Below are 25025 nucleotides of genomic sequence, written 5' to 3' on the forward strand. Positions count from 1 at the left end.
GAGGGAGGACATGCAGACTCCCTGGTTTTCTCCCATTCTGCCCTGGAATGTTCATCCTCCCCCAGGAGAATGAGCTTCTCCTTAGCTTTCCCTCCTAAACTTTTGCCTCATGTCCCTTGAGCATATCGAGGACACACAATCTGTGCTGTGAATTTTACTTCACAATATTGAGGCTCCCCCCACAGCTCACGTTAACAGACATTGGAGCATCTTTCTAAAAACAATTTCTTATAACAACACAAAAGCGATCAGGGAAGCCTGGTCTGATGCCGTTCATGGGGTCGCAAAGAGTGGGACACGACTTAGCAACTGATCAACAAAAAGTGATTAGAAACACATTAGATTATTGGGAAAAATTAATTATTGAAAAACAATCCCCTTGTAGCATTTCTAGGGAAACGCCCACCTTGTCTCCAGAGCGTGTGCTCAGCGAGTTCTATCTTCTGACTATCCTGAGGTCGTTATGACTCCATTTTACATATGGGCAAACTGAGGCTCACACAGCGACCCGACGCGCGGGCTGGATTTATAGCCAGGTCTGGGGGCCCATGCTCTTAGTATCCAACAACCCCTGAGGACATCTCTGGGAGATCAAAAACTAAGACGGTAAAACCATGTTGCAGCCGAGGAAACTGAGATTCAGACCTCAGGAGTCTCAACCCAGATCCTAAATATCCAGGTCTGCCTCGTGACACAATCGGTGTGTGTGTTAGTCGCTCAGTCGTGCCCAACTCTTTGCGACCCCATGGACTGCAATCCACCGGGTTCCTCTGTCCATGAGATTTTCCCGGCAAGGATACTGGAGTGGGTTGCCATTTCCTTCTCCAGGGGGATCTTCCCAACCCAGGGATCGACGCAAATTCTTTACCGACTGAGCTACAAATAGAAGTGGGACAGAGAATCGGGTTGATCCCGGCGGGGAGCAGTTTCTGAGGCAAGCCAGATTCTGAGCTCTGCACACTTTTACTGCACAGACCCAAGTTCAGAGCTCTCCAAGTCTATGAGGGGGCGGGGGATCCCAAGCCTGCCTATAAGTTGACGTCATTCCTCCTAGCCGGCTGCTGCTGAGGGTACGAGGCACTTGTGTCTTTAAGACCGTTTGGAGGCGGGCCCTAAAGCCTGATTCCGCCTGGAGCTCTCCTCCCCTTTAAGGCGCGGAGCAGGGGCGGGGTCCTGACGTCCCCTTTAAGGCGCCGTCCGCGTCCGCCGGCAGAAAAGCGGCTTAAAGGCGACTCGTGGCGCGATGGCGGCGGCCCCACGCGCGTGCAGGGGACACGGGCGGCCGCTCCCGGTACTGCTGCTGCTGCTGCTGCTGGCGCTGCCGCCTTTGGGGGGCCCGCCCGGCGCCGCCGCCTACTTCCCCGAGGAGCGCTGGAGCCCTGAGTCGCCGCTGCAGGCGCCGCGAGTGCTGATCGCGCTGCTGGCGCGCAACGCGGCCCACGCGCTGCCTGCCACTCTGGGCGCGCTCGAGCGGCTGCGGCATCCGCGGGAGCGCACGGCGCTGTGGTGAGCGCGGCGCCCACCGGCTCCGCATCAGGCCTGCTGTCCCCGTCCCGGCGGGTCCACGCCGCGCCCTGCCCTCTGTCTTCGCACTGGGCAGGGCGGACCGGACCCACGCGTGCCCTCTGCTTGCTGTCTCCTTCGGGCGGGTCAGACCCGCGCCGCGCGCGCGCCCTGCCTGCTGTCCCGCATCAGAGCGGACCAGAGCTGCGTGTGCCTTCCTGCCTGCTTTCCTCCGCCGCGTTAGCACCGGCAGAACCGCGCTGAGCCCGCTGGCCCCTTTAGGGTGGGGCGAGCCACTGTTCTGCCGCCTACTGGCTTCCCTGCCCCCACTCCCATTAGGACATATCCGGGATCACCCGTGCCGCGCAGCCCGAGACTAACCCCCTAACCCACTTGGGAGCATTCACAGCTTGAAAGATGGGAAGCCTGAGAACCGCCCCCCGCATTGGGGCGTTGCCGTGGCCCACATTGCACTTCTACTAACTGAACGTCTTTTCGCTCCTGCTGCCGTTTTGGTCCCTGAGCCCAGCCTGAATCAGACTTCCTGCCTCCTGACTACTGGAGTGGGTGGGTGGGGTGCCCGGCGGATGGCGGCGGGTAGTGGGGGAGCAGGTCCTTCCTGGAAGCGGAATGGGGCAGGGCCAGGAACAAATCTGGCTGATGACTCATTGCTTCCTACCTCAGTTTTCTCATCTGAAAAGTGGGGATACTAAGATAACTCTGATTGAGTTGTTTTTGAAGATGAACCAGTTAATGAGTGTGAAGCCCTTGTGCCCGAGTTGTGAATATCATAATAATAATTTTGTTCGATTTTGTTATTACTGTTATCAGTGTTATCGTTGTTGGCAACTAAAGAACAATTCGTTTGGGAGAATAGTTCTCAGCTGATGGCTTATTCCTTTTCCCTCCAGTCCAGATAATCCAAGCACTTAGTTGGTGCTTAAGAAATGTTTCAAGTCCACTGCTCACAGGAGACAGTTGAAGAAGGCAGGACCGGACTGTGTGATATAAATGTATTTTTACTAAATTGTACATATTTAGTAACAAATATGGTTGTAAGATCCTAGATGCCCTAGAATACTGGCATCATATCTAATGTGTTTTTCCAAAATGATCTTGTGTAGTCCCCTCTACAGCTCAGGGAAGTGGGCCCAGTCCTCACCCCCTGTGTTACAGATGAGGAAACTGGGGCGTGGTGGGGGCGTGTCATGCCCAGGGCTGTGTGGCTGGTGTGAGGCCCAGCTGGTGGGTGGCAGCCCTGGTGGCCTCACTGCTGCCTGTCCTGCCTCCGTCTCCCTCACTTCACTCCCTGTCCTGCTCCGCCTACAGGGTGGCTACAGACCACAATGCAGACAACACGTCAGCAGTGCTCCGGGAGTGGCTGGTGGCTGTGAAGGGGTTGTACCACTCTGTGGAGTGGCGGCCGTCGGAGGAGCCCAGGTGAGCGCCAGGCCTTGCCCTGGTCCCCTCCTCCAGTTGCACCTGGCTGTGTCGCTGCTCACACACCCTCCACGGCTCCCATTGTCCTGAGACAGGCATGCCCGCCCCCTCCCTCCAGCCCCTGACGCTCCAGTCCAGCTCTTCAGCCTTTAGCACCGGCTCTGGCTGCCTACCCACCTCGCCCCCAGCTTCCCCGGTGGGCCGTAACCCTCCTGCTGGACTTTTACCCCCTCTTTTTATTCCACCTGGAATTCCTGCATTCCCTGGGCTTTGTGGTGGAGGCCCGCTGCTTTATTCCTCGCCTCTCTTAGCTCAGCTGTTTACCTTTCCCACGAGCCCTTGGCCGTGGAAGGTTCCTTTCGTTCTTTCAGGCTTTAGTTCTGTGCCCACCCACTGCCCAAGCCAGATCAGGAGTCCAGGAGGACAGGCTCCCAGTTTTCTTTGACTCCCCATCCCCTCAGAGATGGGGGCGTGTCCCTACAAGGCAGTAGAGGCCCCTTTGTCTCTCACCCCTCTCCAAGCGTTCTTCCCCTCTGGGTTTTGCACGCACTGTGTCCCCTACTTGGGACATACCATACCTCCGTCCTCCTCTACTTTCTCCTTGCTTCTTCCCAGCCTTCAGATCTAGCTTACACATCCCCTCCTCCAGGAGGCCCTCTCTGACTACCCCACATTCAGCCAGCTCACGGCCTCTCTGGGCTCCGACAGTGCCCTGTGCTTCTCCCCTCACAGCTGCCTCTCCGCAGGTCCTACCCAGATGAGGAGGGCCCCAAACACTGGTCTGACTCACGCTACGAGCATGTCATGAAGTTGCGCCAGGCGGCTCTGAAATCAGCCCGGGATATGTGGGCTGATTACATCCTGGTGAGTTTCTCGGCCACCCAACCCAGGGGTCCCCAGTAGAAGGTCTGAGGTCTCCAAGGGAAGGCGGAGCCGTGGGATTCAAAGACCAACCTTAACCCCATTTTACAGAGGGGGAAACTGACACTCTAAGAGGGGAAGTGAGTTGTCAGAGGTGACACAGCTGGTTAGTGGAGGAGCTGGGTCTTGATCCTAGGCCACCTCGGTTCTTAATCATCAGAAGTGAGTGGGTTTTTATGTCCCCTGTGGTTGGACACTTGTTCATCTCCCCTTTTATCACCATCACCGGTGATCTGATATCTCTGCCCAGTTGCAGTGATGACCTCTGGGTGACTCCAAGAAGCAGGAGGATGGGGTGGGGGCTGGGGGATGTTGGTGACACTGATCTGCTAACCCCTGACTTTCACTTCCTCCTCCTGGGCCCTTGGCAGGAAAGGGCTGGTTGAGGTTTGAGTGCAATATTAGGATACATGCCCACAGATCACGAGTCTTCTGTGAGCTCCTTCAGCCTGGCCCCTTGACCAGGCATGGTCCCCTCACTTGGTGCGATGGGCAGGGGACACTGACCACTAAGCTTAACTCTGTGGAGGCTGAATGTAATAATGTCAGACTAACAGTGCCTATGGTGGTTTCCCATCTATGCACCAGACCCCAAGCTTTGATCTTTTCCTTCTCTTAAAGAAAACGTTATTTGGCTGCGCTGCGTGCAGGCTACTCTCTGGTTGCGGTGCGCGAGCTCCTCGGTGTAGTGGCTTCTCTTGTTGTGGAGCACGGCCTCTAGAACACGTGGGCTCCGGTAGTTGTGGTGCGTTGCCTTAGCAGCTCTGCTGTGTGGGATTGTCCTGGACCAGGGACTGAACCTGTGTCGAGCCTGTGTCCCCTGCATTGGCAGGCAGATTTTTAGCCACTGGACCACCAGGAAAGTCCTGGTCTCTATCTTCTTCTTTATTTATTTTTGGCTGCGCTGGGTCTTGGTTGCTGCATGTAGGCTTTCTCTAGTTGTGGCGAGTGGGAGCTAGTTTTCGTTGAGGTGCACGGGCTTCTCATGGCGGTGGTGTCTCTTGTTGTGGGGCCCGGGCTCTGGGGCGCACAGGCTTCGGTAGTTGCAGTGAATGGGCTCCAGAGCTCAGGCTTAGTTGCATGTGGGATCTTCCTGGATCAGGGATCCAACCTGTGTCTCCTGCACCGGCCAGTGAATTCTTCACTGCTGAGCCACCAGGGAAGCTCTGGTCGGTACCTTCTTAATGTATCAATCAGCATGTGGCTATCAGCCACTCCCCATGCCTGCCCTCCTCGTGCCAGGCCTGGGGGACACAGTGAACATAGGCACAAGCTGAGCCCCACCTTCCTAGCTTCCCAGGAAAGGTGAAGGTGACCAGAAAGCAAACAAAACCGAACGAGGAAGTATCAGAAGGCGGCCAGTGCTCCGAAAGACACGGGACAGCATGGTCAGTGCTCACGGGCTCCTGTAACAAAGGGCCAGCACCGAGGGGCTTGGCATGATGCAAGTTTCTTGTCTCACGCTTCTGGAGGCCAGCAGTCTGAAACCTAGGGGAGGGGGCTTCCTTGCCGCTTCCAGCTTCTGGAGGCTTCAGGTGTTCCTTGGCTTGCGGCAGCATCCCTGCAGGCACGGCTTTTGTGATCACGTTATCTCTTCTTATAAAGTCACCAGTCACCGAATTTAAGGCCCACTCTAATCTAGCTTGGGGCTTCCCCTGTGGCTCAGCGGTGGAAAACCTGCCCGCGGTGCGGGAGATGCAGGGAGACAAAGGTTCGATCACTGCATCAGGAAGATCCCCTGGAGGAGGGCGTGGCAACCCACTCCAGGATTCTTGCCGGGAGAGTTCCATGGACAGAGGAGCCCGGCGGGCTACAGTCCATAGGGTTGCAAAGAGTCCGACAGGACTGAAGCGTCTTGCCATGCATGTACTAATCTAGTGTGGTCTTCCTGGTGGCTCAGATGGAAAAGAATCTGCCTGCAGTATGGGAGAGCCAGGTTCAATCCCTGCGTCAGGAAGATCCCCTGGAGAGGCAGATGGCAGCCCACTCCAGTATTCTTGCCTGGAGACTCCCTGTGGACAGAGGAGCCTGGCCGGGTACAGTCCACGGGATCACAGAGTCAGGACAGACTGGAGACAAACACCTTCGCTTTCACTAATGTAGTATGAATCCCATCTCTTTTTTTAAAGTGATTATTGTTTTATTTATTTTATATTCTTTTCCACTGTGGTTTATCACAGGATGTTGCATCTAGTTCCCTGTGCTATACAGTGGGACCTTTTTGTTTATCTGTCCTGCGTATAATAGCTGACACCTGCTAATCCCGTACCCCCAGCCCCTCCCACCCCCACCCCTCCTCCCGCTGGGCAACCGCAAGTCTGCTCTCAAAGTCTGCGAGTCTGTTTCTGTTTTATAGGACAGGTTCGTCGGTACGATAGTGTAGCTTCTGCGTGTAAGTGATGTCATACGGTGTCTGCCTTTCTCTTTCTGGCTTTCCTCGCTCAGTAGGAGCCTCTCTAGCTGCACGCCTGTTGCTGCGCACGGCACTGTCCCATTGTGTGTACGCCTGTCTTCTTGACCCGCTCGTCTGCTGGTGGACATGCGGGTTGTTCGCGTGCCCTGGCTGTTGTGAACAGTGCTGCTGTGAACAGGGAGGTGCATGTGTCTTCTCGAATTAGAGTTTTGTCTGGATATATGCCCGGACCTGGGATTGCTGGATCATACGGTCGTTCTATTTTTAGTTTTCTGAGTCGTCTCCATAGTTTTCCATAGTGGCTGCACCGACTTACATTCCCACCAACAGCGTGAGAGGGATGAACTCCACCTTAATCACATCTGCAGAGACCCAGCTTCCAAATAAGGTCGCAGTCACAGGTACCAGGGCTTGGGGACCTCCCTTAGGAGGGGGCCCTAGCGGAGACCTGAGGGAGCAGAGGAGCCAGCCTCAGTGGGAGCTGGGGGTCAGTGTCTGAGACAGAGCGAACAGAGCAGGGAGCAAGTTTGGGGCGTTCCGGGACTGGCTAGGAAGCCAGAGTAGCCAGAGTGGAGTGATGGAGGGAGGGGGCTGAAGTGGTGGGTGGGGGCTGGACTGTACAGGCCAAGAGGGAGGGATATGGCTTTTACTTTGAGGGTAATGGGGAGCCGTGGAGGATGCGTGAGCAGGAGAGGGCTAGCTTCTGATTTCCGGTTTTTAGAAGTCCCTGGGGCTGCCGTGGGGGCAGGGCCGATTGGGCAGAAATAGGGCCATCGGGAGGCCAGGGTGGGCGCTGGTATGGGGCTGTGGCTTCAGGATGTGTTCTGAGGCTGAGAGAACAGTCCCTGCTGGATGTTTGGATGCCAGAAGGACCTCACATCCTGGGCGTGAGCCTTGTGGGGAGGACAGAGCCATCTCCTGGGAGGAGGAAGGAGGTAACAGGCTCGTCCTGGGATCCCTGTGACTTGGTGCCTTATCAGACCATTTTACAGATGGGAAAATAGAGGCTTAGAGAGGTGACAGCCTGCTGGGTGGCGTCTCAGAACCAGTGAGGGACAGAGGTGGGCTCAGGCCTCCTGGAACCATCCAGCCCAGGGCCGCCTTGTGTGCCTCCCTGGGTTTTGCTTTCATGGTTTGAGGTTGGCTGGTTTTCACTTTTTTCCCTCAGCAAACCTGGGTGGAACTCAGGGATCTGGTTCAGAACTCAAAGCAGCTTTTGACACACTGATGTATTTTTGTTAACTGAGGGCTTTGGTAATCCATCTTGGAATGTGAAATCATTTGTTGAGTGTTTTTTTTTTTTTTTAATAACTTTATGTGTTTATTTGGGGCTTCCCAGATGGTGCCGTGGTAAAGAATCTGCCTGCCAATGCAGGAGACTCAAGAGATCCAGGTTCCATCTCTGGGTTGGGAAGACCCCCTGAAGGAGGAAATGGCAACACACTCCAGTATTCTTGTCTGGAAAATTCCGTGGACAGAGGAACCTAGCAGGCTTCTGTCTATGGGGTTGCAAAGAGTCGGGCAAGACTGAGTACCTGAGTACATGCATTTATTTGTTTATTTTTGACTGCTCCGGGTCTCCATTGCTGCACGTGGGCTTTCTCTAGCTGTGGCCAGCAGGAGCTACTTTTCCTTGCGGAGCACGGGCTCAAGGGTGTGCAGGCTCTGTAGTTGTAGCATACAGGCCCAGTTACACCAGGCACATGGAATCTTCCTGGACCAGAGATCTAACCCACTACCCCCTGCATTGACAGGCAAATCCACATCTACTGTCCTGCCAGGGAAGTCCCTAGTGTTTGAAAATTGTTATTAAAAAGCCCTCTTTCTCTATTTATGGATACTGTGGGTGTTACGTGTAAGAAAATACACAAGAAACAGTAAGAATTAGCTTAAGGGAAAAAAAAAACATACCTTGTAATGTCACCTCCTAGAGAGACTCACTCTGGCTGTGTTTTTCTAATTGAGGTACAAGTCACGTCGCATAAAATTAGCCCTTTTCAAGTGTACAGATCAGTGGCCTTTAGTACGTTCATCGTGTTTTGCAGCCACAGCCTCTGTCTGGTTCCAGAACTAGCTTCCATCACCCCCAGGGGAAACCCAGTGCCCGTGAGCAGTCACCCCCGATTCTCCCAGTCCCTGGTGGCCACTGATCTGCTGAGTGTTTCTGTGTGTTGGCCTGTTCAGGGCATTTCGTAAACTATGCGGTGTGACTTCACTCGGCCTAGTGTTTTCAGAGTTCACCCGTGTTGCAGCGTGTGTCCCTGCTTCACGTCTCGTCACGGCTGAGTCATGTTCTGTGCGTGAAAGGGCCACATTCTGTTTTCCTCGGCTGACGGCCGCGTGGTTGTTCCCACTGTTTGGCTTCTGTGGATAATGCTGCTGAACGTGGTGCACAAATGTCCATTAAGCCCACGTCTCCAGGTTCCTCATTCTGTGTCTCTGAGTGAACTCGCTGTAACTCGACGTTCCACTTCCTGAGAAACCACCAGACTGTCCTGGCCATTTTCACCGCGTGTATATTCCAAGGTCGCAGATTTGAATGTCCGCAGCGGCTAGGCGGGGGATGTCACAGCACTGCACGGTCTGCCCCAAGGGGCGGCCACCTCCCATCTCCAGCTGCGCCTCGCCTTGTGGGAATGCTATTCCCCTGTTGCTGGAGAAGCCTGGTGTACTAGTGTTTGCTGTTTGCAGCAAATGATTTGAGCATTCTGAAAACCCTGCGTGAGTAACGGAAAGTACGTTCTGTGGACTGGATGCATTAAAAGAAAAAAAGAAAAACCAAGAATCCCACCTCCTGACAGCTCTCTAATATACTGTGATCTGTGTTTTCACATCCCGGTCGATAGAGAGATCCTTACTTGTGTTCTGTTGCTTGATTTTCACTTGTCCCGACTCTTGAGCCAGACAGTGCGACAGGGCCAGAGTTTCTGTAGCTGATTCTCCACGGCTAGACTCCTGAGTCGTTCCCAGCTTGTGTGATGAACAACTCTGCCGTGTGACTTACGGGGGGCACCAGCAGGCGCACACCCCTCTGTGATGACCCTGTCTGTGGGTTGGTGAATTTCCTTCTAGGTTGCCTCAAACGAGTGATCATCTTTTTACTCCGATGTTCAAAGTGTTAAAGGAAAAAAAGAACCTTACGTAAAGATCCCATTTTTACAAAATTTTTGGTTGGTGTTTAACTCACATAGAAAAAAGTGTCTTTCTCCCGGCCCCTCCCTGCAGAGGTGGCTTCTGCCCCAACCGTCCTTCTCGTCAACCAGCGCTGCCCATCTGGAAAGTTCCCATAAATGGAGCCACGTGGTACACCCGCTGTCACTTCCGGGGTCTCGCCAGCACTGTGCGTGGGGCCCGTTTGTATTGCTTTGTGTCGTGTGGCCCATCCCTTCTCTTGCCATGTAGTGTATTTCATCATGTGATCGTAACTCTGATGGTGACTTAGGTCAGAGCTGTCTGTTGAGAAGCACGGGGGCTTCCGAGGCCTCATGTGCTACTCAGGGTACCCCAGGCCCCCGGGACTCTGGCCTCGGCCCCAGCTGTTCCAAGCCGTGGTCTACCCCAGGTGTGTCTGCTGGCCCACGCTGATGTCAGCCCAGGTGACTCTGATGGCCCATGCTGATGCCACGTTGGGTGTCTTGCAGTTCGTGGATGCCGACAACCTGATCCTCAACCCTGACACGCTGACCCTGCTCATCGCAGAGAATAAGACGGTGGTGGCCCCCATGTTGGATTCCCGGGCTGCATACTCCAACTTCTGGTGTGGGATGACATCCCAGGTCAGGGGCCTGCTGGGGTAGGGCAGGGGCCTGGGGGTGGCGGGGGCTGGACAGAGCAAGTAGGGACTGGGTTTGAAATCTAGCTTATTACCATGCTGCCTCATCGTGAACATTTTATAAACACCATTGTGACAATCCTTAAATTAGGGGATGGTCTGAGATCGTTTCCACCCCACCCGCTGCCCCCAGCCACCAATACCCTGAGGCAGAAACGCAAATACAGAGAGGGGGAGTGACTTGCCTGTGCAAACATCGCTAGGACGTGGTAGTGCCAGGGTAGGGCTTCAGGCTTGATCCCTGTGTTCAGCCAGTTCCTCCTTCCCTTGAGAGACTTCATTTTCAAACTCCTGGGGAATAATTCCAGCAGCATTCAGCTAGTTCACTCTGGTTGAACCTTGTCCAGTCTCCTTCTCCACCTGAACCAGTTACTGAAGCCAGGAAAATGCCAGGCTCTGATCACCCCACCCCAGAGTTGAGGGTGGGGTTGCAGGGAAAGCCAGAGGGAGTGAGGGACAGGTGCTGGAGCAGGGCTGTGCCACCGGAACGGGGCCAGGTGGCTAGAACCAGGATGCTGACCTAGCCTATCTCTTCCTGTGTTTTTGTTTTGAATTGATACATAATTCATAGAATATAAAGTTCACCATTTTAAAAGTGAATAATTCAGTGGTGTCTATATTTTAAAGTATTCATAGAAGTCTAAATTTATATGCTAACAATTCCAATTTGTAAAGGGTACAAGGAAGAGAGAGAACAATTCCAGATTGTTCCAGAAGCTTTTAGAACTTCTAAAACATTCCCCCTGACTTTTTTGAAGTCCTGCTTCTGGTGTTTTAATTTTAAAATCAAAGAAGCTCAAGTATCTGGTCCCTTTTCACGTTTTTAATTTCCCTTCCCAAATGCTGCCTTTCTGATCAGAAGTATTGATCTGGGTCTGTGAGTGACTGTTTCCCTGTGTTCGCTGCCACTGCCCAGCGACTGAGGTTTGGGGGTTGGAGACTGCTTGGCCCTGCCCAGAGCTCTGCACTCGGGAATGGCCACTGCAGCCAGAAGCTGACACCTGGTCTTACTCTCCCAGGTGTTCTGGGCCTCCCTTTGTTCTGGTCTCCAGCCTGCCCTTTAGGGACCCCCACACAGAACTCTGCCTCCACTTCCTGCAGGGCTACTACAAGCGCACGCCTGCCTACATCCCCATCCGAAAGCGGGACCGCCGGGGCTGCTTTGCAGTCCCCATGGTGCACTCCACCTTCCTGATCGACCTGCGGAAGGCGGCATCCAGGAACTTGGCCTTCTACCCTCCGCACCCTGACTACACCTGGTCCTTTGATGACATCATTGTTTTTGCCTTCTCCTGCAAGCAGGCAGGTGAGCCCACAGGAGATTTGCCATCATGGGGTGTCTGTCTGGTTCTTGGGGACCAGTTCTCAGCCCACAGAAGGTTCACAGAACCAGCACTACAGAGTACAGCGATGACCTCAGGTGCAGCTGTATCCAGCCCTGGCTCTGCTGGGTGACTTCACTCCCCAGGTCTTTAAGTCTCCTTATTGATATTTTCCTATATTCTTCCAATTATCTATAGTTGACCATAATTGCTCTCTAATTGTATACTTAGGGCAAAAAAAATTTTAAGAGAAAGAGAACACTGAATGCTGACTTGTCATTTATTTTAAAGATGGGTCAGCAACTCATGGCCCGTGGGCCAAATGCAGCCCACCATCTGTACTCACTCATATGGACCCAAGCCAGAATGTCTTTTGGGTTCTAGGATCCAACTCCCGTGTGTGTATGTTGGAGACGGGGTAATTTCCCATGCCAACCAGCAATTCTAGGACACCAGCAAGGTGTCTGATAATTCAGCTCAATTCTATTTCAATTTTGACTCTGTCTACCTGGAGATAGCATCCGATTCCACAGGTTAAGGTCTCAGGCCCACAATACTGACCCCTCTCCTGCTTCACATGCTGGCCACAAGTTCAAGTTGTCACCTGTGTTTCTACTGCATACTCAGTCGCTCAGTTGTGTCTGACTGCGCGACCCTATGGACTGTAGCCCGCAAGGCTCCTCTGTCCATGGGATTCTCCAGGCAAGAATACTGGAGTAGGTTGCCATTTCCTCATCCAGGGGATCTTCCCCACCCAGGGATAGAACTCACATCTCCTGCATACATTGCAGGTGGATTCTTTACCACTGAGCCACCAGGGAAGCCCCCGTGCTTCTGACCTAATGGCTATAAATCAGAGGTTTCACAGCTCCTTCCTTGGGTTCTGCTGATTTGCAAGAGCAGCTCAGAACTCAGGAAACTCATTTACTCACTGCTGCTGCTGCTGCTGCTGCTGCTGCTAAGTCGCTTCAGTCGTGTCTGACTCTGTGCAACCCCATAGACAGCAGCCCACCAGGCTCCCCCGTCCCTGGGATTCTCCAGGCCAGAACACTGGAGTGGGTTGCCATTTCCTTCTCCAATGCATGAAAGTGAAAAGTGAAAGTGAGGTCGCTCAGGTTACTGTTTATTATAAAAGTGTATATAACCCCGGAACAACCTGTAGGAAGAGATGCATGGGGCAAGGTGTGGCGAGGGGCGCAGAGCTTCCATGCCCTTTCTGGGCACATTCTGAAGGCAGACTTGAGTTGTTGAGATAGAGCAGTTTGCCCCACAAACCTAAACATTTACTATCTGGCCCTCTGATGAAGGGCTTCCCTGGTAGCTCAGCAATAAAGAAGGCATTTGCAATGCAGGAGCCTCAGGAGATGTAGCTTCGATCCCTGGGTCGGGAAGATCCCCTCGAAGAGGGCGTGGCAACCACTCCAGTATTCTTGCCTGGAGAATCCCATGGACAGAGGAGCCTGATGGACTACAGTCCATGGGGTCACAAAGAGTGAGACACAACCGAAGCGACTTAGCACCCACACACCTTGAATGAAAATCATTTTCACTGGGATTATCACTTTAAAAATATATATATACTTGTTGTAAAGTTTTAAACCATTCAAAAAAATGTTTTAGCTATTCAGAGAAGGACAAACAGACAGAGGTAATGATATTCATGGTTTGTCCAACTGCATCTCATTTCTGTATGTAAATATGAGTATTTGCCGTTCACCCACCATTCTGTGGTTTGCTTTGTCACGGAAGCCTGCAGGGACGGTCAGTACCCATGCAAGGTGGAGGTTTTTTTGTCTTCTCGCCTGGCACTGTGAACCCTTCTTCTGACTGCAGTTCCCAGATGGAGTGCTGGGGTGGTCTCTGCCAGTTGCTGGGAACAGCTGGACCCATTTATGCCCCGGCCCCACGCCAGGCAGTGAGGCTAATGCTGCTGCTAGGAGGCTGCCTCCACGGCCTTACTGCTCTGTGTTCAATTCTCATTGTTGTTGCTTTGGCCCCAGAGGTCCAGATGTACGTCTGCAACAGGGAAGTGTACGGCTTTCTGCCGGTGCCGCTGCGGTCACACAGCACCCTCCAGGACGAGGCCGAGAGCTTCATGCACGTGCAGCTGGAGGTCATGGGTGAGTCTGTCCGCACCGCCCCGGGAGGGCCACGTTGCCTCCCTCTCCCCACCATCTCGCGTCTATCTGTGAACGCTGATCGAGTGTCTGTTGGGCATCCGTCTCTTTGCCGGGCACTGAGAATCCAGTGTGAACAGTTGCCCCCCGCTCTCATGGCTTGCAAGCGGCTATGCATGGCACGCTTGGGGGAATCAGGGTGAGCTTTCTGGTGGGGGTGGCATTAAGATGCAGGATGAGTTAGCTGGAAGGGACATTGCAGCTGGAGGGAGCAGCATGTGCAGGAGCTGGGCAGCTGGAGGGGCTGTGAGCTCAGGAAACAGGCAAGGTTGGTGGGGCAGAAGGGGGACAGAGCCAGCAGGCAGGGCCACCGTGGGGGCATCAGATATTGGACTTAGGAACGGGTCTTGTCCCCAGGGGTAGGCAGGAGCCGTGGAAGGTAGGTTTCACTGATGACCCTGCACGTGTGCGCCTGAGTCAGCCATTTCATCACCCATGCCCCTGCCAGCCCCCAGACCCACTATTTGTTTAACGTTTATCTTATCGGACACTTTCTTTTTTTTATTTGAGTACACTTTGAAAAGGAAACTTTAATATGTATTTTTACTGTGGTTGCAAGCTGATGGCTTTCTAATACATATACAAATAAATCCATAGGCTATTATATTAGCACCTGTACCTCTGGTGAGGTGGGCTGAGTGCACAGGGCTGAGCCACCATTGAGGATGCTTGAGGAAGGGGACTCTGCCTCAGCTGGGGAGTCTCTGAAGCAACCAGACAATGGAGCAACATCCTCTCCTGGGGGGGCCTGGCCCTGTGCTGAGCACCCACTTCCCTGTGAAGGCCTGTGAAACAGCACAGCGATTCCTTCCACTGCACAGAGAGAGGATTGGAGGGCCAGGCCCCTGTCCTGGGGCTCAGTCCCCATCACCCCATCCATTTCTAGAAGATTCTGTCTATGGCTCCCCCTTGTGGCTGAAGATGGAACGACACTCTGCTCTCTGTTAAGAGGGGGCTTTGGGGTCTTCCCTGGTGGTTCAGATTGTAAAGAATCTGCCTGCAATGCAGGAGACCTGGGTTTGATCCCTGGGTTGGGAAGATCCCCTGGAGAAAAGAATGGCTACCCACTCCAATATTCTTGCCTGGAGAATTCTGTGAACAGAGGAGCCTGGCGGGCCACAGTCCACAGGGGTCACAAAGAGTCAGACACAACTGAGCGACTAACACTTAACACTTTGGGTCTTTTGAGATAACACCTGGAGGCTGCAAGGTCACCAGGGCGAAGACCCCCCCCGCCCCCAACACCCAAGTGTCTGTCCCATGCGGTGGCCCAGGCCCAGCACGGCAAACCCGCCATAGTCACAAGAGGTGGGTCTCTGCTTATTGGCAACTCCTTTCGGTGATTGGACCCTGAGAAGCTTCTCTGTGGCTACTATTAATGGTCCTAGTTTAAATTTTCACGTATATTCTTGTTTCTGGTTAGGAAACTGTTCACTCCACTGTTATAAACTCAAACACAACAGAGGCATGAATATTTTCCTGTTTTTTTGCGGGCTCAGGCAGATCACCCAGGACAGATAGAAGGAGGGTCTGGAAGTTTCAGATATTTGGGCAAATCCTTCTTTACAGTTCTTCTGAAAACCTTCTTTTCTCTCTACCTGTATGTGGGTACCTGGTCCCAGGCCATGCATGTGATTTTACATGTGTTCAAAGATCTTTCTTACAATAAAATTTCAAGCTTACAGAAAACCTCGGAGAGATGCCCTCTGTTCATGGGGAGTCCAGCAACTTGCTCCCTTCCCTGCCTGCTCATGGAGTGTCTTTCCCAGTTGGCCCCATACACTTGGCTCAGTGTAAGGCCTGTTCTCTGAGTCTTAGCACACACAGCAGTGACGGGTCATGGGTGTGCAGTGATGATTGTTTTATATCCCTTTATATGCAGATGGAGACCAAGCCCTGACCCTCCCGTGTCCCCACTGCCCCGAATCCACCGGCTGACAGGCCTTCCCATTTTGTGTTTCGCATCAGCGGAATCACACCGTGTGCTGCTCAAGTGCGGTACCTCCCCCTCAGCGCCCCTGTCGGTGCCGTCACTGGCCGCTGAGTGTGGCTGTGACTCATTCCCGTGCCTTGCTGTCTCGTATTCCATGTAGATGTTCAGCTACAGATTTATCTACTCTTAGCTGTGTCATCGGTCACTTTACCCATCTTCTCTGGGGCGTGCAGGGCATTTCTTGTTTGCCAGCATTGCAGAGAGTTCTGTAGGTGCAAAGTTAGGAGATATTTACAAGATTGCTCTCACTTCTTACGTCAGTTACATCAGGAGTCCCCAAGAACATGTTCAGGTTGGATCATCTACTAGAAGTACTCAGAGCTCGCTGCAAGCTATTAAACTCACAATTTATTACAGCAAAAAGACACAAGTTGCAGTCTTGGCAAAGGGAAAAGGCACGTGGGGCAGCATCCAGGAGAGTTCCAAGCACAGGGATTCCTGGTGTCCGTTCTCTGCGGAGTCGCATGGACAGTGCTTGCTTCTCCCAGCGCTAGCGCATGGCAACATGCATGGCGTACTGCCAGCCCGGGCTACTCCCCAAGCCTCTGCATCACGGGCTTATGCTGGGGCTCATACAGATACAGCTGATGCCATGTGGCTGACCCCCGTCTCCAGTCGCTGTAGAGCCTGAGCCGAGACCCCCACCCTAAGGTACACTGTTGGCATAGATACCCATTATGGCCCAAGGCCTGAAATAAACAAAGACATTTCCAAGGTCTTCAACTACCCAGGAGCAGAGAGCAAAGGCCAGACCTCTCTGTGGTCAAGTTTAATCCTTCACCCTATGATCGGTCTATCAATGTTACGATTTTTTTTTGGTTAATTTGACTGTGTCTGGAGTTAGTTGCAGCCTCTGGGATTTTCCACTGTAGCTCACGGGCCCATGTGCCAGCTTAGTTGCCCGGAGCATGTGGGATCTTAGTTTCCCAGCTAGGGATTGAACCTGCATCCCTTGCACAGGAAGGCGGATTCTTAGCTACTGGATGACGGGGGAAGTCCCTAGGGGTGTTGCATTTTTATATCACTGTGACATAGCTGCATTGCCTTGCTCTTTCTGGACCTTAATATGCTCCGTTTCCCCAGAACTGATAAGACAGGATGAAGAGATACCTCCACTTCCCACAGGCGGATCCTTCCCACACGTACACCCCAAGGGGGGCAGGCAGAGACTGAGAAAGAGAGGGAGAGTGATTTGCAGCCGGATTCTCAGATCCCTAAGCCTTGCCCTTTTGGGTCCCAGGGTCCCCTGTAGATGGCAGCGGGTGGCAGGGAGCTGTGATGGGTCCCGAATAGGAAGAAGCCCCAGGATGCAGTGTCCCTAGAGGAAGAGGCCCAGGCTTCGAGGTGGGAGGCTCCGGGTGGACTCTGGGCCTCACCCAGGCCTCTCCTAGACAGAGGGGCCTGTGTCTGCCCTGCTAGCTCACACGGGGCCTTTGTTCTTGGGGAGGTGGATGCCACGCTCAGCCTCAGCAGGCTCATAGTCCCCTGTGGATCTATTCCTTCTATGGGAAACCATCTGGGAAGGGCCAAGACAGGGCTCTGGGGATGTGGTCTGAGCACTGCCCACAGCAGCTAAAAGGGGAGCGCTCATGACCACCCTGAAATTCTTAGCATACCTGGGCTTGTAGACGCCACTCCAGTCACACGGCCGCCAGCTCCCTGTGTGTCCTCACCCCGTCTACCCTCCGTGGGGGTCTCTGTGTCCAGATTTCCCATTTTTATAAGGACCCCAATCATACTTGATTACATGCCAAGTGTATATGTGCTAGTGGCTCAGTTGTGTCTGACACTTTGTGACCCCATGGACTACAGCTCTGTCCAGGGGATTCTCCAGGCAAGAATACCGGAGTGGGTAGCCATTCCCTTCCTCGGGGGATCTTCCTGACCTAAGGATGGAACCTGGGTCTCCTGCATTGCAGGCAGATTCTTTACCGTCTGGGCTCCCGGGAAAGCCCATATTGATTAGAGCCCACCACCCTAATGACCTCATTAAAGATCCTACTTGTAAATAGTCACCCTCTGGGGTACTGGGGATCAAGCTGCCGGTGTATCTTTTGGGGGGAGGACACAGTTTAACCCAAAATAACATGTGATTTCATGGCATTGCCTCATGATAGAAACCTCGAGAGGTTTTCCAGGCCATTTTCAAGACTGAGGGAAGGAGGAGAAGGGGGCGACAGAGGATGAGATGGTTGGATGGCATCCCCAACTCCATAGGCATGAGTTTGAGCAAACTCTGGGAGGTAGTGAAGGACAGGGAAGCCTGGTGTGCTGCAGTTCATGGGGTCGCAAAGAGTCGGACACGACTGAGCGACTGGACAACAACACAGATGAGGAATGTCATTTCTTTGCTTGATTTATGAGTTTGTGCCAAGGTCCTTGTTGGGTGCCAGGGAGCCAACGTGAGTGGGTGGACCTGGTGTCCGTCTGGTGGAGCTCACGGGAGATAATCAGAGAATTGGGACTGACTTAGGGCAGCTGAATGAGGCTTGACAGAAGGCCGGGTGCTGTGAGGGCCTCCAGAGAGGTACCTGACTCAGCCTGGGGAGGTCAGGAGACTCCTGTTGGTGCATCGCCCCCCTCCCCAAGAAGACATCTTAGCTGATAACTCAGAAGGAAGCGAGGGAGGAACAGGGTTTCAGCGAGGCCCAGCATGTGCAAAGGTCTAGAGGTAGGAATACGGGATGGGTAAGTCTGGAGCAGTGCCAACAGCCAGAGTGTGTAAGAGGCAGAGGAGAGAGACTGGCACTGCTTCTGCGGGCGGGGCTGGGTCAGGCAGGGTCTCTAGCATCAGGCCGAGGAGCCCGGGGTGACACGGAGCCATGCAGAGGTTGGGGAGGGGGCCATCAGGAGCGAGGCTGGAGCCCTCCGTCTCCATGACCCCCTGCTGACCCCTTGGCTTTGCTGCCCCCCAGTGAAGCACCCACCCTCGGAGCCCTCGCGGTTCATCTCAGTGCCCACCAAGACGCCAGATAAGATGGGCTTTGATGAGGTAGGCTGGGCCTTCGCTCGGGGTGGGGGCCGGAGGCCGGGGGCCAGCCCGGAGGGTCCAACAGAGGCTGTGGGCCGCAGGTCTTCATGATCAACCTGAAGCGGCGGCAGGACCGGCGGGAACGCATGCTGCGGGCCCTGGAAGAGCAGGAAATAGCGTGCCGGCTGGTGGAGGCTGTGGACGGCAAGTGAGTTGAACCCTGCTGGGGGAGGAGCGGCGCCACGGGTGGGTATAGACCACCCTGATGGCCCCGCGGAGGGGGTGTGGGTCTGACGCTGGCCGGGTGCTCAGACCTGCGCACGGGTATAGACCACACCCAGGCAGGCCACATCCGGTCAGGGATGGGTTGGGGGAGGGTAGGGAAGGGAGGCTCACTAACTGGTGGGATTGTGGATAAATACAGTCTTCCTCTGCCTCCCACCCCTCCCCACTTGCAGAGCCATGAACACCAGCCAGGTGGAGGCTCTGGGCATCCAGATGCTGCCGGGCTACCGGGACCCCTACCATGGGCGGCCCCTCACCAAGGGCGAACTGGGCTGCTTCCTCAGCCACTATAACATCTGGAAGGAGGTACGTCTGGCAGAGGGGCGGGACCCTCCTCAGCCTTTTTTTCTTTTTTTTTTTTAATGTTATGTATTATGATTTTTATTTATTTGGCTGCCTCTGGTCCTAACTGCAGCACTCAGAATCTTCCCTTCACACGGGGGCTTTTCGTCACAGCTAGGGGATTCTCCAATTGCGGCACTCGGCCTCTCTAGTTGTGGCTCACAGGCTTAGTTGTCCCACGGCATGCTGTATCTTAGTTCCCCTACCAGGGATCAAACCCGTGTCCCCTGCGTTGCAAGGCAGATTCTTAACCACTGGACCACCAGGGAAGTCCCCTCCTTGGGCTTCTTAACAGCTCAGGAAGGGAATCCCCTGCACCCCAGGAAGGCTTCCCAAACCACTGCAGGACACTCAGCCTCTCTGCTTGGGTGAATGTGGCACCTGAACCCCGGGTGGGGCAGCTGCCATCTTCCCACTGTGCAGATGTGAGTCCTGAGTCTGAGGAGGGGTGAGCCTGACTGTAGAAACAGGTGGGGTCTGAGGCCCGGGACCTCCAAGTGAAGCCTCTTCATACGCAGCCACTGTCAAGTATCTAGAGCCTGGGCACCGTGCTCGGAGCTTGCTAATAGGAGCACCAGCCACAGTGATGTTAACTAGTGCACAGCCCACACATTGGTGTCCCATCAGCCACAGAGGCTCATCAGACACCCTGGGAGGGAAAGGGTATGATGGGCAAGGATGCCGGATGGGGCTTTGAACCTGGAACCATCCAACTTGAGGCCACATTTGGTGTTTGAGGCAGTGCATTCTCGCCCAGGTTGCTCTATTTTTCTGACATTCATCATGGAAGGTACGGAGCAAAGGTTGCGGTGTCCAGGAAGCTGTGGAGCCAGAGGGGATCCAGGTTCAAGTCCAGCCCTGCCTCTGAGCGGGGTGAGCTCTGTGAGCAAGGAAGGCATTTCCCAATCTGAGCCTCGTTTTCCCAGATGAAGAAGAGAGTCTTCAGCCATGAAGATTATCAAGTTCATTCGTTCAGGGAAGATTTGTCAAGTACCGACTGCATGCCCAGCCTGGTGCTGGTCCAGGGGACACGACAGCCCCCAACGCACACCCAGCCCCTGACAGGGGATTCACAGCCCTGGGAGCTGGGGAGACTGATGCTAAACCACAGAGAAATGAATAACGTTGAAATAAGTGAGAGGCACCTACAGGACAGGTCCAGGGTTATGAATCGTCCTCAGCTAGCAGTTTTGGGTGATAGTCATGAAGGATCTCTTTAGTTGACATTGGAACTGAGGCCAGCAGGGTGAGAGGGATCCTGCCTGCTGCTGCATGGGAGAAGGGTGCTCTGTATCAAAGGCACAGGGCAGGCCCAGGCCCTGGGGTGGGAAGGGGCAGCCAGGCTGAGGCTGTGGAATCTGCTTCCAAGTTGTAAGGAGAAGGTTTTGGCCAAGAGGTAGATCTGAACTTGTGGTGGGGTGTGTGTGTGTGTGTTTTGCTTTTTCCTGGTGCCCCAGACCTCTTAAGCAGAACTAGCTTTGGGGTCAGGCCTGGGCTTGATCTCTGCAAGATCTCAGCGGGGCCTCCTCCCTCAGGTTGTGGACCGCGGGCTGCAGAAATCCCTCGTGTTTGAGGATGACCTACGCTTCGAGATCTTCTTCAAGAGGCGACTGATGAACCTTATGCGGGATGTGGAGCGGGAGGGTCTGGACTGGGACCTCATGTGAGTCGGGCCTGGGTGGGGCCGGAACTTGGAGGTGTGGCCTGGTGACTAGCTCTGAGAGCCTTTGCAGGTTAATAGGTTGGGTTTTGTGGGAGGTTGGCAGGAGGACTCATACTTGACCTGGAAGTCGGGGGTCTTGGAAGCCTGCCAGCTCTTTCGGGGCTTGGTGACTTGACTGGGGCTTTCCTCTTACTTAGCCAGTGTGGCTGAGATTTGACTTGGAAGCCTGTGGGTGTGGCTAAAGAACTTGGGGGTGTGGCCTGGGTGGGTGTGGTCAAGGCTTGGAAGCAGGGCGGAGCCTTTGGTGCCGAGTGTGGGGTGTGGCCCAGGGAGCCTGGATCTTAGACCACTTCTAAGTGGAGGGTGGCCAACGTATTTCCAGAACAGTCTCATGTAGGTGGGTTGGTTCATCCCTCCTCTGTGCAGAGCCCTGATCCGGGTTCTGAGCCTCAGACTCACCAGCGTGTCATTAAAATGAGTAGTAATGGGTCCCTTCACTCCTGACCGCTTCACCTGAACCCTCTACCTTGCCCACCCGTCCCACTGCCCTCTGAACCCAGAGCAGCTTCCTTCTCAGTCCCACTCTGCTCCTTGTGGGCCCTAGACTTCTGTGGGCCTGTTCTCACCCAGTCCAGTCACACCAGCCTCCGCAGTGCTCCCCAGTTCCCCCACCCCAGGGTCTGACAGCGGCTCAGTGGCTCCCTGGGTTAGCATTCTTGGGCAGGTAGACAGGCGGAGGGTGAGAGAGCCCCCATTCTGCACCCCAGCTACGTGGGCCGGAAGCGGATGCAGGTGGAGCACCCCGAGAAGGCTGTGCCCCGCGTGAGGAACCTGGTGGAGGCCGACTACTCGTACTGGACCCTGGCCTACGTGATCTCCCTGCAAGGCGCCCGCAAGCTGCTGGCTGCCCAGCCGCTCTCCAAAATGCTGCCCGTGGACGAGTTCTTGCCAGTCATGTTCGACAAGCACCCAGTGTGAGCGGGGGCGGCAGTGGGCAAGGGGAGCTGGGGTCTCGCTGTGCAGTTGGCCTGGTTAGGGGGTGTGAGGCTCGCGGGCCCCAGGAGGGGGCTTTTCCTCTGCTTCCTTCCTCTGCCGCTTCCTTCCTGAGTCCCCTTTGCCATGCGCTTCTGTCTCCATCTGCCTCTGACCCCCACCCCGCTCCTCCCCTGCAGGTCTGAATACAAGACCCACTTCTCCCCTCGGGACCTGCGCGCCTTCTCCGTGGAGCCCCTGCTCATCTACCCCACGCACTACACAGGGGACGACGGATACGTGAGCGACACGGAGACCTCAGTCGTGTGGAACAACGAGCACGTCAAGACCGACTGGGACCGCGCCAAGTCCCAGAAGATGCGGGAACAGCAGGCCCTGAGCCGCGAGGCCAAGAACTCCGACGTGCTCCAGTCCCCGCTGGACAGTGCCGCCCGGGATGAGCTCTGAGAGCTCTGAGGGGGCGGTGGCCGTGAAGCCAAAGCAGCGGTAGCTGGCCCGGCCCCCACACGCCCACCGGGGACCTGTGGCCCCTGGCAGGCCCCGGAGGGCTCCCTTCACTGGGCGGCGTCCAGCCGGCTCTTGCTCAGCAATCACGTGCACGCAGGCAGCATTAATGGAGTGCCTACTGTATGCCAGGCGGCCTGGGTGGGAACTGTTCATCTCTGGGTGCACCCAACACTTGGATTGGTTGCAGGGTGCCAGGTTCCCTTGCTGATGGAGTCAGTCATGAAGCGTTATAGATCCCCCATCAAGAATCAGGCCCTAGTGACACACATTCACTGTTTCAATTCCTGCGAGTATTTATTGAGTGCCTACTGTATGCAAGGCACCATCCCAGGCTCTGGGACAAGTGAGGCATACCTTCATTTGTTTGAGCACATACTGAACACCAGCTCTGTGCCCGGTACTTGTGACACAAAAGTTCTTACCGACTCAGTGCATTTATGGAGTGCCTGCTGTGTGCCGGGAGCTGAGCGTGGTGCTAGGGCGGAAGATAATCAAGGTGCTTTTCACTCTAATTGGTTTCTTCTCCACACATCCAGAGAACATCTCCTGCGCTAGTGAAGCAGGAAACTGGACAACAGCTGTTCAGTCAGCATTCGAGCCCCCACAGAGGTGGGCGAGTCCTTCCATTTCTTCATGCAGCGAGCACTTACTGCGTGCCTGCTGTGTGCCTGACCTCGCGGACTCCCGGTGGGGCTGACTGAGTTTGATTCCTCTTCTGCACCACCCCCGTCACCTGAAATGTGTGTGCGTAACATCCCCCCACCACTGCCCAGGAGCAGGGGTGACTCTTCCCTCAGCAGGGAGAGCCATGAGTTTCAGTGACCCCACGCCCTCATGCAAGGCTCCCCTAGACCCAGCCCCCCTGGAGGGGGCGAGGACCCCCCTGTCCTCGGTTGCTTGGCCGCCCTGCCCTGCATCTCAGGTGTGGTCTACCTGCTTGATGGCATTCTTTTGTCCAAGCCTCTGGTGGGATCATGTGTTTGGGGCCTCGGACGGGCTCCGCTGCACTGGGGCGCTATCCATGGCCTGGGCAGGACGTCCCCCAGCACAGCCTGGAGGACTCACCGTGCCTTCAAGCCTGAAACGAATGTCAGAACCGGCCAGCAGTGCCTCATCCTCTGAGGGGTAACTAACTGCTGTCCCGGTCGGGTTCTGGATAACTTCCTTATTTTTTTATTAAATGTTCCTGGTTGGGTTTTCACATACATCTGTGTTCCCTTCTTGGCCCGATGGTCTGCTCATCGCCTACACACCACCCACACTCCCCACCCTCTGCTTCAGGCCAAGACGTGGGAGGAGACCAGGTGCTGGCGGGGAGCCAGTGAGGCGGGTGAGGGTGGAATGAGAGCCTGGTGCCCCAACGCGCCCTGTGAAACTTACCCAGCATAGTGCAGGGATAACAGACGGCCAGCCGCACTCTACCCTATAGGGTCAGCTACAGGACTGTCTCAGAGGACAGAATGAGGAGGGCGCGGTCATAGTTTGGAGTCTCAAAAAAATAGACCCTGAGATGAGGACTTGAGTTATCCAAGAGATGACCCCCAGATAGCCCCCAGGGTGACGCAAAGAAGAGCGGGAAGGAGTCCTGCAGGGGTCGCCAGTGAGCCATTCAGTTCAGTCACTCAGTTGTGTCCGACTCTGTGACAGTCACTGCCAGTAACTGGGGACCTTAGATGGGTCTGAGCAATATATAGCATCGATCTTAGAGTGGTCCCAGCCCCCAGATGAGGGAGGTGGGGCATTTATCCACCCTCAACAACGTACATTTTCTGGGTCAAATACTTAAACGTTTTCAAGATTCTTAAGCCCTTAGGGCTTGGAGGCATATACTGGAGGCTTTTACAAAATAACAGATGGTGTGTGATTCTAGTGAAGAAATGAGAATTTACAGCTAAGCAAACTGAAAAAAAGCAAAATTAAATCATACCTCCTCAGAGACAACAACAACTTTCTGGTGACAAAACTTTCCAGTCTTACCCATGTGCATGGTGCAAATATATACATGTTTTGAAAAAGAAGTTTCATATTACATAAACTCGGTTACAGCCTGCTTGTATTTTCTCCCACACAGCACATTTTTATTTCAGAAACACAGGATCAAATTGTACCCGGGGTTTTTTTTTTTTTTTTCACCCCCAGCAAGGTTCTTTGTAACTTTAACAGCATATTGTGGACATTCTAATCAGCACAGGCACTTACCAGCTCTTTTTGGATTGTTACATACAATTAAAAATACCATAATCAGGATGGACCACCATTTACTCAATCATCCTGACTGAAGAATATCACAGTCCGGCAGCGAACGGCATTGTACAACACATCTTTCCTACTGGATTTTTTATTTCGGTTGGGTAAGTTGATACAGATGAGATTGCTGGGTTAACAGAAATGAACGCTTGATGTTTCCGTGGAGACTACCATATTTACTCTTGTTAAATCCTAACTATTCATCTTTGTCTACCAGGGTGTCCAGTCCCCTCTCATCAAACACTGGAATCATTTCTCATGCGTTACTGTTGCGAGTGATGTTTCCATATCTTAACTCTTAGCGGTTAAATTAAGATTTTAAAATTTGGTGGGTCACTATTGGATTGTGTCTCTCCAGGACATTTGGTGATGTCTGGAGACATTTCTGGTTGTCATGACTGGGGGTGGGTGCTATT

At 54.1% G+C, this 25025-nt stretch overlaps 1 protein-coding gene across 1 annotated transcript; it reads left to right on the plus strand.

Annotated features, from left to right (window-relative positions):
* COLGALT1 (collagen beta(1-O)galactosyltransferase 1) lies at positions 1179–23567 on the plus strand. The gene is made up of 12 exons (XM_018051389.1): positions 1179–1506; positions 2833–2943; positions 3690–3807; positions 9919–10053; positions 11211–11415; positions 13432–13551; positions 18517–18593; positions 18674–18780; positions 19031–19163; positions 20735–20862; positions 21630–21836; positions 22035–23567. Exons 1-12 carry the CDS (start codon positions 1244–1246, stop codon positions 22300–22302), a joined length of 1872 nt encoding a protein of 623 aa, XP_017906878.1. The 5' UTR covers positions 1179–1243; the 3' UTR covers positions 22303–23567.

This window comes from Capra hircus, chromosome 7, assembly GCF_001704415.2.
Source record: "Capra hircus breed San Clemente chromosome 7, ASM170441v1, whole genome shotgun sequence".
In the NCBI taxonomy this organism is placed as follows: Eukaryota; Metazoa; Chordata; class Mammalia; order Artiodactyla; family Bovidae; genus Capra; species Capra hircus.

Coding starts and splice junctions, on each gene's coding strand:
- COLGALT1 (XM_018051389.1), top strand. CDS start 1,244: ATGGCGGCGGCCCCACGCGCGTGCAGGGGACACGGGCGGCCGCTCCCG. Junction 1,507..2,832: donor CGGGAGCGCACGGCGCTGTG/GTGAGCGCGGCG, acceptor CTCCGCCTACAG/GGTGGCTACAGACCACAATG. Junction 13,552..18,516: donor CGTGCAGCTGGAGGTCATGG/GTGAGTCTGTCC, acceptor GCTGCCCCCCAG/TGAAGCACCCACCCTCGGAG.